The sequence below is a fragment of the Pipistrellus kuhlii genome, unplaced genomic scaffold (genome assembly GCF_014108245.1).
Source record: "Pipistrellus kuhlii isolate mPipKuh1 unplaced genomic scaffold, mPipKuh1.p scaffold_m20_p_4, whole genome shotgun sequence".
Taxonomy (NCBI): Eukaryota; Metazoa; Chordata; class Mammalia; order Chiroptera; family Vespertilionidae; genus Pipistrellus; species Pipistrellus kuhlii.
In genome coordinates, this window is record NW_023425540.1 from 89031770 (window position 1) to 89048161 (window position 16392).

The window sequence follows — 16392 nt, forward strand, 5'->3', positions numbered from 1 at the left end:
GGGCCCACCCTCCCAGGGACCTCTGACTCAGCTCCCTATGCCTTCCTCTTTGTCATCCCTGTCACTTGTGGAGTACACGACACTAAAAGGAGATGTGACATGGTGGGAAGAGCAGGACACCAGCATCCTATCTGCAAAACCAGATTCAGGCAGCAGGTCCATAGATGGCTGTCCTGCACTTCCTGAGTGTCTGACCTATGCTTGGGCTAGTGTATGGTGAAGGTGGGGGTAGGGGCCTGATGTAAGTGGAGGTGAGGGGCTGGTGGAGGTGGAGATGGGGGTTTAGAAGGATCTAGTGATGAAGCAGCTTGTGCTCCATCCAGGGGACAAACACCTCTGGTCCCAGGTTTGGTGCTTCTGGACTGGGTGAATGGTCAGGTGCCTGTGCTGTAGGCAAGTAGGGATTTTTCCCTCCCAGTTGCTGAAGAGGCAGCTGAAGCCAGAGAAGTGGGTCCTCTGTTGAGATCATCCCAGCAAAAGCTTATGCAGGTTGGAGGTTAGGATTGGGACACACCAAAGTGTCCACCTCTGGTCAGACCCCTAACCCAAGCCCATTCAGCAGCTAGAGGCACGAGGTCTGTCGGTTAAGAAACCTCCAAACCTGTAGAGAATGTTTGAATTTATTTGAGCCAAACTGACGATAATTGCTGGGAAGCAAAACCTCAGCAAATTGAGAAAATGCTCTGGAGAATGATAATTCTACAGCTTATTTTATGCATTACAATCGAAGGAGAAGTAAGGGGTTATATGAAATGAATTGGTAGTAGATTAGGGAAGTGGGAGAAAGCAAAGTGGGGAAATCTCTGAGATTGGATAAAGAATATAATAGACACGTGTTTCTTTTACTTTGGTAGGTATGGGATAATCACCCGTTACCATTTACCTCACTTAGGGATGGTATTAAGGGAACAATAGCAATGCAAGGCTCTGGTCTCTGCTCAGGTACCATGGTATGCCCTGAGAGGTCTGGAAAAGGACATTACTCTGACATTTCAAAGATATGCTGACTTAGATGCAAAAAGACTACCCAATTTTAGCTAGAAATTTTTATGTTCAGACCATCCTTTGTGGTTACTTTCGGTTTCTAAGTTTGTAAGGCCCACCAAGCAGGCCTCCCCCTGAGTTGTAGGTTTAGTATATGGCCCCTTTTTTGGCCATAGGCCCCACACCCAGTGTGTTCTTAGAGACTGGGTGCCTCCTCTCCGCCTGAGTAGCTTTTGCTCACAGTGGCCCCACCCTCTCTGGCAATCGAAGGCCTCCCCCACGGCTCACAAAGCTCTGCTGGCCCCGGAGTGGATGTTGGGAGCCGTCCTCGCCTGCTGTAAGCAAGCTGCTGTCTCCTCTCCCAGCCTGTCTCCCGATAGGTATGGGCATGAAATGGGACTGTGTATAAGTCCCTGTGGCACAGGGCCTATGGCAGCAAGAACTCAACAATGTGGGGGCTGGTGTTTGTCCACATCCATCCCTGGGCATGGCCCGGAGCCTTTGGGATCGCTTTGACTAGGGGCTGCATCTTGGCTTACCTCCTCCCCACTCCCAACCCCCACTTAGCCCAGGTCCTCCCTTCATCCCCCAGTGCTTTTTCTGGGAGGGCTCACACCATCCCCCTTTCTTTAGGTCCCACCCACCCCCTGCTGGCCCATGAGGCCAGGTTTGGCTTTTCAGGGAAAACATTTATTCAGCAGCCACCGTGTTCAGCAGCAGCCCACAGGCCCACAATAGCCCCTTTGACTGGGCTGCCGAGGTGGGGAGCTAGGCCTCAGCGTAGCCATTCCAGTAATGAGACCCAGGCCCACAGGAAATCCACCTGGGCTGCCGCCGCTGGCTCAGAAAGATGGGGCCCCACCCAGGCCTGCCGCCACCATCCCCTGCCCCCGCGACCCATCGCTCACCTCCTTCCTTCTCGTGCCAGAGCCCTCCGCAGCCGCTAATTGAATCCAGAGCCTCGCGTGGCCAGGCCTAACGCAGCGCTGACATCAACGCCCCAAGCCGCAGGCCTGTTCCCCGGGCTTCACTGAAGCCACCTCCTTTTTGCCAGGGTGAGGCTAGGAGCCAGGGGCTGCGGCCCACAGAGGGGCACAGGCATGGGGCTTTGGGGAGCCTTGCTGCAGCATCTGCAGGGCCTCTCTGTGGCCCCAGGGCCCACCATCTGAAGTACTAGGAAAAGGTGCTCTGCATCCATCACTGTCCCCAAGCTCCCAGCATCATCCCTGGTCCTGCCCCTGCCTGTGGTCTTCCTGGAAAACACTCCCACTTCCGGGGCTTTGGAAAGTCAGGCACATTCCAACTGCAGAGAGTAAAGGGACATTGAAGAGCCACCAGTTCTCTACAGGTCAGACTCAGATCTCTGATCCTGATCCTTGGCCACCAGCTCCTAACAGTCTCTTGTAGCCTCCTCACCCACCAGAGGGCTCCTGCACTTCAGGCTCCTTCCTGCAGCTGGAGCAAGAGCCCATACAGAGGGGCAACAGGACTGTAGGGAGGGTGAGCTGTGTGTGCCATCTGCACCATCATGAGGGCTTGGCAGGACATAGTTCAAGTCACCCCCTCCACAGAGGAAGGCAGGCATGGACTATCTGTCCAATCCTTCCCTGAGAAAGGGCCCTTGGAGATCCTCTTGGCATGTATCTGCCATGAGCCTCTTTCAGGAGCACTGCAGCTGGGTAGGTGAAGGCTGCCCTGTTATTCTTCACTGAGGTTGGAAGCTGCCCCACTGGGAGGGTGGACTGGGTACCTCAGTGGAAGCTGGGTGGACACAGCCCAGGATAGAACTTGTGGAATGCCACCCTACCCACCATGGCCTTCCCAAGCCCAAGGAATGCTGGCCAGGGCCTGGTGTCCACTGGGAAGAGGGGTCCTGGCCCCACTTCCCCAGAGGGCTGTCCCTTTTACACCTACCCTTACCCTCCCTCTATGCAGTCCAGGAGCCCTGGGGTCATGCCAAAGATACACTCATTTTATTTTATTTTTTTATTTTTATTATAAAAAGCCTTCATATCATCGTTTGTCTTACAAAAACCAAAGTCCTTGTCTCTGTGTTTGAAAACTATTTTCCCAGAATAAATGGGAAAGGATCTCTTATAAATATATTTTAAAAAAACCAAAAGCAAAACTTGTTCCTAAAGCGTCTTTCTTTCCAGTTTCATTTGTTACTTCACTCCCTGGGGCCAAGGCTGGGCTGCATACCCATCCTTACCCCCACTCTCCCTCTTCTCTCTTTCTGGGGGCTTCCTTCACTGACCCCCCGATTCTCCTTGGGTTGAGAGCCTGGCAGCCCTATGCCTGTTACCAGCACACGGCAGAACCTGCCGCCCTGCTCCACCCAAGGCTGCACATGGCAGAGGACAGGGCCAGCGCCATCCTCAGAGGCACTTGGGCTCTGGGGGTCCTTAGAGGTCTAAACCTGGGTCCTAGCATCTTAGATGAGGAGACCAAGGTCCAGAGAAGGGCAGGGACTTGGTGTAATCACACAGCCCCTGCCCTGATGTGTCCTCATCTTATGGATCTGAGATCTTCTTGATCTTATAGCAGGAGGGCGCTGTTCAGTCCCAGCAGAGCTGAGAGCCCAGCCCAATAGTCCATCACTCCCAGCTTAGATGTAGGGCTTAGTGGGAAGGGGCCCTTTGAGCCCAGGCCCTGGGTAGCCCATGAGTGGCACCTCACACTCAGGCCCACCAGGTGGGGCCTCCCCACCACCCTCACTTGCCATGGGGCCTGGTTCTAAGGGGGCCTTCACCCCCTCCAGCTCTAGGGGCCCAGGCCCCACCTGCCCTTTGCCCTGAGCTGCGGCTGCCGCGGCCCGCCCCCGCCGCACGAAGTAGGCTGCCCCTACAGCAGCCAGGGCAGCCAGGAGTATGGCAGCCAGGGCCGGCGCAATAAGGAGCGGCAGGTTGCCCTCTCGGGCCTGTGTGACCGGAGCATGGTTAGACCGGACAGCCGGGGGGGTGCGGGCCTCTCCACAGGCCTCCTCACCCTCAGGCATCCGCCCAGCCCCCAGGGGCCTGACACAGATGGAGTAGGTGGCATTGGGCCGAAGCTGTGTGACCGTGTACTCGGCAAGTGAGGCGGGCAGCCGCAGTGTCACCGGCCGCTTGTCAGGGCCTGACAGGTTTCGGTAGGTGAGGCGGAGGCCCCTGAGCTGCACAGTACTGCCCTGCAGGTAGCGCTGCAGCCCTACCCTCAGGGAGGTGGGGCTTATTGGCTCGATCCCGAGGGGCAGGGGCCCTGGGGGCCTCAGTGTGGCTGGGGTAGGGGAGGGCCATAGCCCCTGCTTCATCAGGCTCTCACAGTACAGGCCAGTGAAGCCATCGGGGCACTGGCAGGCTAGGTGGCCCTTAGCCCCCCGGTGGCAAGTACCCCCATTGAGGCAGATGGATGCTGGGCAGTCCTGGGGCTGAGGGTCAGCTCCCACAGTGGGTGGGGTGGCAGGTGGCAGGCTCGGGGCTTTGGCAGCAGGCTCCGTGGGGTTTTGCCAGGTGGGGGCTGGGCTGGAAGACAAGGGTGTGGGTTCCCATGCCAAGGACCTCGTGGTGGGCACTGTAGCCGTGGTGGTGGTGGCTGGGCAACCAAAGTCGGCATAGTCGAGGTCCAGGAGCATCTTGCCAGCATTCTTGGGCGGGAAGTGGCAGCGCGTCTCCTCCGGGCTGGCCAGTGCCACTCGGTTCTCCCGTACCCAAGGGCTGAACCAGCTCAGGGGGCACACACAGTTGAAAGGGTTTCGGGCAGCTGCCAGGAGCCGCAGGCGCGGGAAGAGGCCCGAAAGCTCATGTGGTAAGGCCTGCAGGCTCAAGTTGCTCAGGTCCAGCTCCTGCAGGGCTGCCAGGCCAGCCAGGTCCTCGGGCCGCAGCTGGGCAATGCGGGTGTTGCCAGCCAACCGCAGGCGTGTCAGTCCCTGTAGACCCCGGATGGCAGGTGGCACGAACTCCAGCTGGTTGTCTGACACATCCAGGTCGTGTAGATTGCGCAGGCGGCCAAGGAGCCCCTCGTCCAGTTGCCGTAGCCCCAGGCCGGCCAGCCGCAGAGCCTCTACATTGGCGGTGTCCAGGGCACCCGGCTCCAGGGCCAGGAGGCTGTTGTGACTGAGGTCCAGCAGCAACAGGCTCGGCAGGCGCAGCGGGGGCAGCGCCCGAAGCTCGTTGTCTTGCAGCTTGAGTTCCAGGAGGCGGTCAAGTGCATCAAAGGCACCAGGCTGGATGTGGTGGATTCGGTTCTTGCCCAGGTAGAGGCGCTCCAGGCACCGCAGGCCGCGGAAGGTCTCGTTGGTGATCTCACGCAGCCTGTTGGCAGTGAGGTCCAGGTTGCTAAGGTTGGAGAGTGGCCGGAAGACCCCACTGGGCAGGCTGGTGATCTGATTCTGTGATAGGTCCAGGAGCTGCAAGCCTGGCAGGCTGGCAAAAGTACCTGGTTCGAGTGTAGTAATGCCGTTGGCAAAGACGTACAGGCCTGCTGTGTTGGAGGGCACATCACGGGGCACCGTGGTCCCCTGGCGGGCAGTGCAGAATACTGTCTGTGGCTGGTTGCACTGGCAGCCAGAGGGGCAGCCATGCACCCCAAGCCCTGGGGCTAGCAGCAGCAGCAGCAGCAGCGGCAGGGGCAGGGGCAGGGGCACACTGGAGCGCATCTTTTGGTCCCTGGGAGCAGAGAGGAAAGACAGGAGACCATGAGTCAGGGGCCCAGGAGACAGCCATGCCAGGAAAGATTGAGAAGGGAATTCCAAGCCCCCTTCACCACTCCTTGCCCCCAAATCCTACAGCACACTGTAGTTATGAGTCAGGTCTCCAGTGCCTGGGCCCAGTTCCTGCATCACTCTCTTGCTATGTGATTTTGAACAGTCACATGACCTCATTATGCTATCAGTTGCTACTTCCTGCACTGGTCACCATGGTTCAGTGGGTTGATGCATGCAGAATAGGGCCCAGCCCCCAAACACTCCATGACCACAAAGGACATCTATACCTTCACCCAGTTCTCCCACCTCTGTGGCTTAGAGAGAACATGATCAAAAAGCATTAGGCTGTGGCCCTTTCTCCAGCCCCCCCCCCCCCACACACACACACACACCCCAAAATCTCTGCTGAGGTGGACAGGGAAGCAGGCGGAATGGCGGCTTTAAGACTGGTGGGCAGTCAGCCCAGTGCGTAAGTAGAGAAGCTGGCTGCCCCAGGCCACCGGCCCCTGCCGCCACGCTCTACATCCTCCAAGTGAGGAGAGACCGCAGTGGGAAGACTTCACATGGAAACTATGGGATTGGTGTTTTTCCACTTGTGAAGTCAGACCTGCCCGGGACGGGAGCTGTGGGATGGCCAGGATGTGGCCAGTAGGAAAGTTCCTAGGGAAGGGAGCAGAGGTGCTGGAGCAATTAGCAGGGGGAGGAGTGAAGAGAGGGAAGCCTGGTGTTCACATCCCCTTCTGGGCACAATGATAGAACTAAAGGTGAGGGGATCCAAGCCTCCCTGGGCTGACCCAGGGCTCAAGTTGGGGGACATTAATTGCATGGTGGCCCCAGAGGCAGTGCCAGACCTGGAAATACTACCCAGATTCCTTCATCTATCATTTCTTGGGTTCCACTGTGGGCTGGGCACTGAAGCAGAGCTGCAGCCCTTCCCATGTGCCAGTGTCACTGAACATTTAGCCACCTCTTGTTTCCCCAGCAGCCATTCCAGGTGGAAACTATTTTCATCACTCCCAGATGACGGAAAAAGGGGGCTCCTAGAAATGCAGCGACTTGCTGCCGTTGCACTACTGAGAAATCTGAGCCAGAGCCCTGGTCCTTAAGCAGGTCCAGGTGTGGTTGTGCCTGCTGCCTGATGAGGGGCCCAGTCCTGCCGGGGTAAGTGGGGGTGGATCCCCCCCAGTCATTCCAGGCTCTGGCTTGTAGCTTGACCTGCCCAAGGATGAGGCCACAGCTGAGGCCCACCTTCATTCAGGATCCTGAGGAAAATCTCGGTGCCACCCCCAGCAGCAGTCCCCATGATCTGAGCCTGTATAGCCCCAGAGAGGCCAGCATCCCTCCCTCCCAGGCACCTCTGCTTACACAGGGCCTTTTGTGCTGTGGCTCAGCCTCCCCTTCCCCCATACTGGCCAGCTGTCAGGCAGACGCAGGTAACATGCCGCCCCCCCCCCCAACCAGGGTGCCTTCTGCCCCACTGCCATCTACTTGGATTACCCTCCCCCAAATAGGGAAGTGGGCTGGATAATGAGGTGGTCCCAAGATGGATTTGACAAGTCACTGGGGGAGGCCACTGTGGTCTAAGGCCAGTTCTAGGTAAAGGCCTGCCACCCAGTTTGGGTACCCTGCCCATCTGCAGGGCCATTCTTGCCTGGGAAGTGAGGCCATCAGCCTTGCCTTTCACTAGTTAACACTGATGACTGCCCTTCAGAAGCTAGCCAGGGAGGCCTTACCTGACCCCTAGCCAGTGCCCTCTCCCCTGCTCTCTAGACTCCTGTCACATGCAGCCCTGGCCCTGCCAGTGCCATCTCAAGGGGGCTCTGTGCACCCCACCCAGCCTACTCCCCTGTGAGGACCTGCTCCACCCTCTCTGACTCAGAGTTTAGCCTGGCCTCCAGATGTGGGCTATGAGCATCCCCCACCCCCACATGGACGTGGGGGGTGAGCCACCTCCCCCTGAATCAGCTCTCCTGGAGGAACAGGCCAGGGTCAGGAAGGGAGCAGCCAGACTCAGGGTGGGAGGGGACCCCTACATGTGACCAGCTTGGTCACCCGTGACTTTGGCTTCCCATAAGACTTGCATAAGCTCATGGTTAAAAACTCATGCTCCAGTCAGGCAACCCTGGGCCATGGGTGTCAGAGCTGTAAGGTGTAGACAGTGTTTCTCTCAGTGCCTAGGCTTCTTCATCTGTCTCCCAGACGTTTTAGAACAGACACCTCCCAAAACAGGCACTGCTGGGGGCACTCTCCACTCAGCATTAAGGAGGGGCTAGCATGGGCTCTAGGCTTTGCTCCCTTTAATCAGCAAAGTCCTCATGGGGGAGGGAGGCAGTGGCTGCTATGGCTCCGTCTGGACCTGAGTGGCAATCTGGCTGAGTAGCTGGGAGCAGAGGCTGCATGAGGAAGAGTGACTGGCATCCTGGGCTGGGGAGACTGCAACAGGCAGGAGCTAACCTGCTTCCCACTCCCTGGGAAGCAGGAGTGAGCGCCTTGGCCTGCGCCCCCGTCCATCACTCAGCAAGGACTGGCACAGGGGCTTTGGAAAACAGCAAATGAGGGCTGGTGGCTCCAGGGGCTCTGCCACGAGGGCCTGGCACCAAGAGCAAAGCAGACATCAGACAACCCCCACCCCCGCCGCCCCCAAAAGAAGGGGTACAGAGGGCCAAGACTGACCGTGGAGGAGCAGGCATCAGGTAGTAGGACAGTGGGAGACAGAGGCTTGAATTTGGGCCCAAGTTCTGCCCCTAAATTGTTTCCCAAGCCCCTTCCCACCTGTGGGCCTGGGTTTCTCAGCCGCCTTGCTTCACCCTCCAGAGTTGTTCGGAGCACCCAGTATTCTGTTTATTCTCAAATGGACAAGTTCTGGAAGCAATTCCGCTTGTCTGGGCCCATGCTGTTGTGTGAGTGCATTGGGGGTGGGGGTGCCTCCTGAAGGGGGTTGGGTCATGGCTGCCCTTGTCCAGCCAGTTACAATTTCAGCAGCTCTGAAGGATCAGGGGCCTGGGCTTTGATATCTGATCCGCTGACCTGAGGCAGGGAGGTGGGACCTTTCTCTCTGAAAAGGGTGTGGGGAGAGTTCTGAAGGCAATCCTGGCATTTGGGGGGGGGGGGGGGCCTAGGAGGGCTGGGGGGGAGAGACTAGAGGGAGAGGGCAACAGGGTCCAGGGCTTCTGTCCTCTATCTAGATTCAACATAGCCTCGTCTGGGCCTGGCCCTGCCATGGTTTGCCACTCTCACAGCAGGCAGAGGCCGGGGCTCTGTTGCTCCTAGCCTTGCCAAACCCCAGGAACAGTTTTTGGGATGGTACTTTAGGGTCCGATTACCTGTGTTTGCAACCTGGCCATGGGCCTTCACCTCAGTTCTCATCTGTTGAGTTGGGGGGCTGGTAATAGCACCTGGTTTTCAGGATTGTTTAGTTTGTACTTGGAGCACATTCTGAGTGGTCAGTCAACATTCGCTACCGAGGGTGCTACCCATAACACCTGAGTCCTCTCTGGGACGGATGCCACAGTGTGAGAGGCTTCATGCTCCTTTCAGCACAGATCGGAAGCCTCCCTGGGCTGAGGGTAAAGCCTCCATATAGAGGCTGCCCCCCCCCCAAATTCCCCCCTTGGGTATGGGCGTAGGAGAGCAATCTTATGGAGAGGTACCTTTAATTTTGGAGGAGGTAAAGGGTGAGCTGTCTTCTGGCCAGTCCCCTTCAGCATATGACTTCAGGGTGAGGGGAGAGCAGAGTGAGGGCTCTGTGAGTAAGGACATCCATCATCGCAGCTCTCAGGGGGACCCAGAGTGCCCCCACCCACTCCCAAGTTTGGGACACACAGAGGCCATCTGCCCTGGGTCAGGCAGGGACCGGAAAATGGGTGGAACATGGGCATTTCAGTGACTGCATCAGATTTAAGGCAGAAGCATCTCACTGCTCCTGGGGAAGGACAGGCCAGCATACCCCCCTCCTGTGCCCTACGCTACAGAGTAAGTGCAGGGTCAGGTACTATAGGCCCCACCCTGGGCCCTGGGCCTCTGGCTCCCAGTGTTGGCCCGCCCGGGCTAAGCACTGCCGGCCAGGCCTGGCAGCAGCCCAGCCCAGGAGTCTGCCAACCCTCCAGGCAGGCGGGACTGTGCCGGCGGCCAGGACAGCTGGCTCCAGTTTCGCTGACGTGTCTGAGGAGGTTCAGGGCCCAGGTCTGGCCCACCCGTCTCCCCATCCCCGGGACAAAGCAGCCCCTGGCCCAGCAGGACTGAGGCTGGAGTTTCCCTCCTGGGTCCTCAGAGAAGGGGCCAAGAGGGCAGAGCCTCGGGTTCCTCAGAGATGGCCCTCTCTCCAGGTGGAGGCAGAACCCTGCCCTGTGATTAAGCTGGAGGTCCCCACCAGTCTCGGCGTCTCTGCCTTACCCCATACACCACTCCAACGGGCTCTGCTCATTCTACAGAGAAGACCCTGACACCCAGTTCCCTTCCCTTTCTGGGTTTCCATCTCCCACCTGGAACCCCAAGGGCTTCTCAACCCCAGCTGCACATCAGAATCACCCTGACAGCTTTGGAAAGTTCCTGATGCCTGGGCTCCACCGCCAGGCTCACTAAATAAGACTGAGGTCTGGCAGAGCTGTGTTTTGGAAAAGCTCCTTGGGTGAGTCTCCCCTCCAGCCGGGGCTCAGACCCTGGGACAGGAGGCTGCAAAGGGGACAATCTGGGCATCAGCCTTCCTCTCGGTCAGGGCAAGATCCCTGAGCAGGTGTGGGGGAAGAGCAGCAGCATGCCAGGCCTCGGGTGGGACCTTCTGTGGCACTGTGGGTGACTTGGTAGCTACCAGACCTGTCAGCCCAGGGCAGGAAGATCAGTGACTAAGGCCAATCCACACTAAAGTGAGCCCTCAGGGCAGCGGGACGTGCCATCTCAGTCAGGAGAGGTGCCACCCTGTTGGGGGAGGACACCTGCTGTCCTGGGAGCTGTGTGTTGGCTGGGGCCCAGCTAGAAATGGGCCAGTCCAGATGCCTCCGCTGGCACGCGCAGGTGTGATGCCACCAGGGCTGGGTTCAGACACTGGGCCCCTCACTGCCCTGTCCCCACCCAGGGCCAAGCACTCATCAAGGAAGGTCCTAACCCTGCAATTAACCCTGACTTTGCCAGAGGAAGTCCTTAGTCACCAAGGGAGGCCACCAGCCCCACGCCAGCTGGGCCCAGGCTGTCTGGGGCCTGGACCGGGTCTGAGAAGGAAGTGACCCCGGAGGAGGTCTTGCCCTTCTCATGCTCACCATGCCTAGAGATCTAAGTCACCCTGTGGCAGAAGTGGCCGGCCCTTCCTGGGATCTGTGAGCTGGTCAGTGGGCAGGTGGGATTGATATGGGGAGCTACCCCCTGCCCCCACCTCTCCTCACTTCTCACCGCTGTCTGTCCAGTGACTGCCCAAGCCCCAGCCCCAAGCCCTTCTCAAGGCAAGCCAGCTCTCCTCTCCTCCCTCCTTAATTAAATCTCTCAGGCAGCCTCAGAGGAATGTCAGAGCCTTATTGCATTTCTCTGGAGGAGACTGGTAGGGGGGGGCCTTCCCCAACCTTGGAGAAGAACTGGCTCCTCGCCTGCCCACTCCCCCTAAAACCGAGGTGGTCTAAGGGAGCCTGCCCCAGCCTCCTCATACCCAGGGAAACTGGAATGAGGAAAAGCGGGGGAGGCCTGCAGGCCTGGCCGGCCAGGCGGCCCAGCCAGCTAAGGGAAAGCAATCCGGCTGACTCTGGAATGTGGAAACCGATAAAAGGAAGAAGGCTGAGCCTGCGCCCGCCCGCCGTGGTGCATGCAGACTCCCGCAGCACCCCTGCCCGCCCCCAAACATAGCCCTGCTCCAGTCACGCGCACACATACACCCACGCCCAAAATACGCCAAGTGGGCTGTGTTCTTACACACACACACACACACACACACACACACACCCTCCCTCCCCTTTCTCCAAGAACTCTCACAAATTCCACAGCAGTGAGGGGAGCTGGTTTTCTTGGCAGTGCAGACAGAGCGCTGGGCTCTCCAACCCAGGGAGGAGACTAAGGAGAGCTGAGGGGGGCTCCGGAAAGGGTCACTAACCCTTTTAGGTGGCATTGTTGCCCTCGCCATGAATTGAGGGCTTGCCAATGGTCAGGGATGCTTCTCTCTGGTCACCAGGGGGTACTGGCTGGCTGGCCTGCGGAGGTGGAAGCTGCCTCCTGGGCCTAGCTGGGACCCCACTTTCCTGTTTCCATGAGCTGCCTAGCCCGGGGATGGGGTCCACTTACAAGCCCCCATGAGGACTCAACTCTCTTTACCTAGGACTTGTCCCAACTCCCTCAGGGCTGTAGTGGGGGGTGTCAGGAATGGGAGCCAAAAACTGTGGACTCATCTTCTGCCCAGGGCACTTCCCTGGCCCTGGGGCTGCGTGCCAGGAGGGCCTTTTTGGGGGAAGCAGAGCTTATCTAAGTGTCTTCTCGTGCTGAACTCCCTTTCCCATTTCCAGTCTAGAGAGTGGTGCCATCCCAGCAAATGCCCTGGAACACTGGCCCCCAGTGGTCCCATTTGCCTCTCTGGACCCACAGGTCCCAGGGTGCTGTGTCAGTTTACAGCAGCACAAAGCTAGGGAGATGGGGTCAGGCCATGCCCAGGCCCCCAGCCTGGCACGAGTATGCTGATTGTCCCTCCCTGGGCCCAGGAGAGACCAAATAATGGTCTGGAGGGAATCCAGCTGGGCTGCTCATTACCAGAGCCCTCTTCCTGCCTCTGACACTCTGTTTACAGAAGCTCTGGGGCCTGATTCCCCTGGGAGAAGACAGCAAACTCAGGGGACTGCTCTCCCATCCCCCTACCCGTTTGCCTTGCCAACAGCTGGGCCCTAACTGGATTCACTGTCTGCTGGACCAGCTTGAATGGACCCTACTTGGAGGGTACCAGCCCAGCCACCCCTTTATACCGTCAACATCCAAAAGTGAGAAGGGTCCTTGGATATCCAGTCCCGTTCCTCTAGCCCCCAGAAGGTCTTGGCCTGGGGAGGGGGACACTGGGACCTGGTGCCTCTCTCCAGAGCCTCACCTACCCTTGGTGCAGAAGGCAAGCAGGGGACACCTGGACCATCAGGGTCTCTTCCTCTCCCCTTGCAGATTCCATCCCTACCCACCCTGGTGTGGTAATGGTTAAGGAATGGTTGGCACCAATCAGCTGATCTGCCAAGTGACCACAGGGGGACCTTGGCAGCCCTCAGGCCCCAGTGCTGCCAGCCCTGAGACACAAAGAACTAGGCTGGCTCCAGGCCATTGGGTTCAAAGCCCAAGCAAAGCCCCTTCTCTGAAAGAGGCAGAGATGCTAGTACCTGGGGCCCAGGCACTCAGGGTTTGCAGTGTCTTGGAGTGGAGGGGGCGGGAGGGGTGGAGGTGGCAGTGTGGAATGGTGCACTAGTACCTGCCAGCCACCCGCTTACACCTCCCCTGGGCTGCATACTTGTGCCCCCTCACTTCAGCTCTGTCGTGAGTGACAAGGGCCCTCAGGACCCTAGAGGGCCAATCTGCACAGGGGCACCAGGGGCTCCAGGTACAGAACTAGACCGTTCCACTTTGGAAGGTAAAAGTAACCTAAGACCATGGCGTGGCCATCCCCTCAAAGGGATTTGATTCATAAAACTGGTCATGCCGGAGGGCCCAGCCGTGGGAGGAGGAAGCGAGGGAGGGGGTGTTTATTTTGTCTACTCGCAGCCCTGCCGGGTCGGCGAGCCCTTGTACACACACATCCGCGCGCGCACCCGGCCGTGAGACTGTCCGTGGTCGGTCGGCCCAGGTGAGGGTGCGGGCTGAGGGCGCCCGCCCGCCCGCCCTGAGTGCGTGTGCGTGCGGAGGGGGACCTGCGGGGGATCTGCGCGTGTGGTCGGCGCATGTGCATAACCCGCCTCCGTGGCGCCCCCCATTCCCGTCCTCAGCCCCCCAGCCCAGCAGACACTCACCGGACAGCAGAGGCGGGAGCCGGGCGGGGTGGGCCACGGCCTCAGTCCTTCCCCGCCGGCCAGACCGGAGGGCTCCTGGGTCCCGAGGCAACCGCGTCCACGTACCCCCGCCGCGGGCTCAGGCTGCGAAGTCAGCTCGCGGGAGGCGGGTCGCGCCTTTAAGGCGGGGGGGCGGGGCTGCCGCTTGTGGGGGGCGGGGCTGCTGCCCATTGGCCAGGGAGGAAAGGGGCCAAGGGAGACCCGCCTCCCCTAGCCACTGAACCGGTCATTTGGCTGGGCGTCCCGGTCCTCACCCCGCAACTCCCTAACTCGGGGGCGGGCGGGAGAGATCGTGTCTTTCCCGGTGTGGAGTCAGGAGTTCAAAGCTCCAGGCCGGCGAGCCGTGTTTGCCTCATGACCCTGGACAGGTCCCTGTTTTTCCGTGTAGAAAGCAAGCGAATTTCAGTGAGACAAAGTCCCAAACTTGGGTGCTTGTAACACATCAGACAGGTGATATAAATTCAAGGAGCAGACCCCAGAGCCTGTGCAGACCTGGAAAGGCAGGGGAGGAGGGGAGTGGGGGCAGTGTAAGGACTCAGCCCCCACGACCTGCTTCAGCCTGCCAGAACTTTGGGTTTTGCAAGAGAAACTGGAAATCTGGATTTTATTATATTTTTTTAGGTGAAATCTCTGAATGTACTATTGTTGGTAGTTAATCCCAATTTCAACAACTCCTGGGCAGGGTCTTCTGAGAGCCTCCTAGATAACAAACTCAACACCAAATCTGAGTTCTGGGGTCCTTTTAGACGTGACAACTTTCAGGCTGGGACCATCCCTGGGATCACCTTTCCCATGTTTTAGATGAAGGGACTGAGACACAGAAGGGGAACCCCAGTTACAGGCAGCTCCAAAGCCAGAATGTGTTTGTGGAGGAGGGGGGACTGGGATGGAGAGGGAGGTTGGGCCTCATTGTCAGTGGGTGGAGCCTGAGTGCAGCTGACAGTGGCCCTTGATGGGGCAAGAGGGACGTGTGCCAGGGGCTGGAGTAGTCCAGAAAAATCCCCTGCCTTGGAGGATTCCAGGAAAAGGCTCTGCCCTCCGCCCCATACATGTTTGTGGTCAGAGACTTGCCTTAGCTTTGGGACCCAGCTCAGCTTCTGGACGCCCGCCTCTTCTAGCCTGGCCTGCGGCTGGGCCTTTGCCTGGGGCAACGTGAAGTCTCAGGCCCAAGGGCTTGTCTGTGAGACTGGACCACCCCATGGGGGGGGGGGCATAGGTGGTCTTTGTAGGACTTGATCACCTTCCGAAGGCGGGACAGCCTCCATGTCCAGTTGCTAATTAGCTAAATAGGGTCCAGCTACAATACTTACCTCCCAGACTTCCCCTCTCCGCTCGTAGCTTCCTCAGGGCTTCTCCTCGACAGGGCCCCTTTCCAGGATAGGCAGGGGTCTGGACCCCACACCTGCACCCCTTGATTATTTGGTAATTTGTGTATGGGTAGCATAACTTTTTTTTAAATATATTTTTATTGATTTTTCACAGAGAGGAAGAGAGGGATAGGGAGTTAGAAACATTAATGAGAGAGAATCATCCATCAGCTGCCTCTTGCACACCCCCTACTGGGGATGTGCCCGCAACCAAGGTACACCAAGGTACAACAACCAAGGCCCTTGCCTGGAATCGAACCCGGGACCTTTCAGTCCGCAGGCCGACGCTCTATCCACTGAGCCAAACCGGTCCCGGCTGGGTAGCATAACTTTTGAACCACTGTTCCTGCACCAGAGTTGGCCCTTGGGTGTGTTTCATTTGACCTGGATAGAACTTTTTAAAACGTTGATGCCATTGCAAACATTAAAAATCCGGTGGTTTCAATTTAAAGTGGGACTTCCCAGCCTGCCTGAACAGGAACTCTCAGCTGGAGCCAAGTGACAGCTACCCCCTCTGACCTCTGTCCCCACCACTCCCAGGTGTCTCACATGAGGCTGCGGTGTGGCTCTGGTCAGACTGTCTTTATGCCTCTGCCTTTGTGTCCTGGGGCCCCTTCGCACCCTCAGGAGTGTCCACAGATACTGTAGGAGGGAGTGGGGTGCTCGGAGGACCTCCAGCTTGACTTTTCCCAAAGAGGCCCGGAAGCCTCTTACCTCTGCAGCCAGTTCTCCATGATGGAGAGACCCTATTTGCCTAAATGGTCCATCTTCTGCCGTGATCTTGCACCTGGACTCAGATAGGCCATGGCTCTTATCCACCTAGAGGTTCAAGGGCAGCTTCCAGGAGACCACTCCCAAGTTTGTCCATCCTTTCCTCATATGCCTTCCAGATACCACCTCCCTTTAGAACCCGGTTACCTGGACTGTCTTTGAGGGAGGGCTCTAAGGAGTGAGGCTGAGCTTAGTCCAAGGGTCCCTATAGCCCAGCTTGGGTGACAGAGACAGATCCAAGGGACCGGGACTGCTTTGGACCAGTGGCATTGCTAAGATGTGGACTGGGCCGAAACTGGTTTGGCGCAGTGGATAGAGCAGTGTTTTTCAACCTTTTTGGGCAAAGGCACACTTGTTTCATGAAAAAAATCACGAGGCACACCACCATTAGAAAATGTTAAAAAATTTAACTCTGTGCCTATATTGACTATATATAAAGTAATTCTCTTGAATAGGTATCAAATAAACACAAAGAAAGTATTTTATAATTACTTTATTATGAAATATTAAGTAAACAAAATAGTGAAAAATTATAAAATTCTTGTCTTGTCTGCACCTACGGCACACCAGGCAACATCTAGTGTGCCGCGGAACAGCGGTT

At 57.8% G+C, this 16392-nt stretch overlaps 2 protein-coding genes across 6 annotated transcripts in view; one reads left to right on the plus strand and one right to left on the minus strand.

The window, feature by feature from the left end:
• Nucleotides 1-16392, plus strand: part of LOC118703344 (coronin-7) — a 63962-nt gene that overhangs the window by 35776 nt on the left and 11794 nt on the right. The gene's annotated exons all lie outside the window — the stretch shown is intronic.
• Nucleotides 1160-13766, minus strand: VASN (vasorin). Its single transcript, XM_036410233.2, has 2 exons — nt 13615-13766; nt 1160-5630 (listed from the first exon to the last, which is right to left on the minus strand). Exon 2 carries the CDS (start codon nt 5618-5620, stop codon nt 3593-3595), a length of 2028 nt encoding a protein of 675 aa, XP_036266126.1. The 5' UTR covers nt 5621-5630; nt 13615-13766; the 3' UTR covers nt 1160-3592.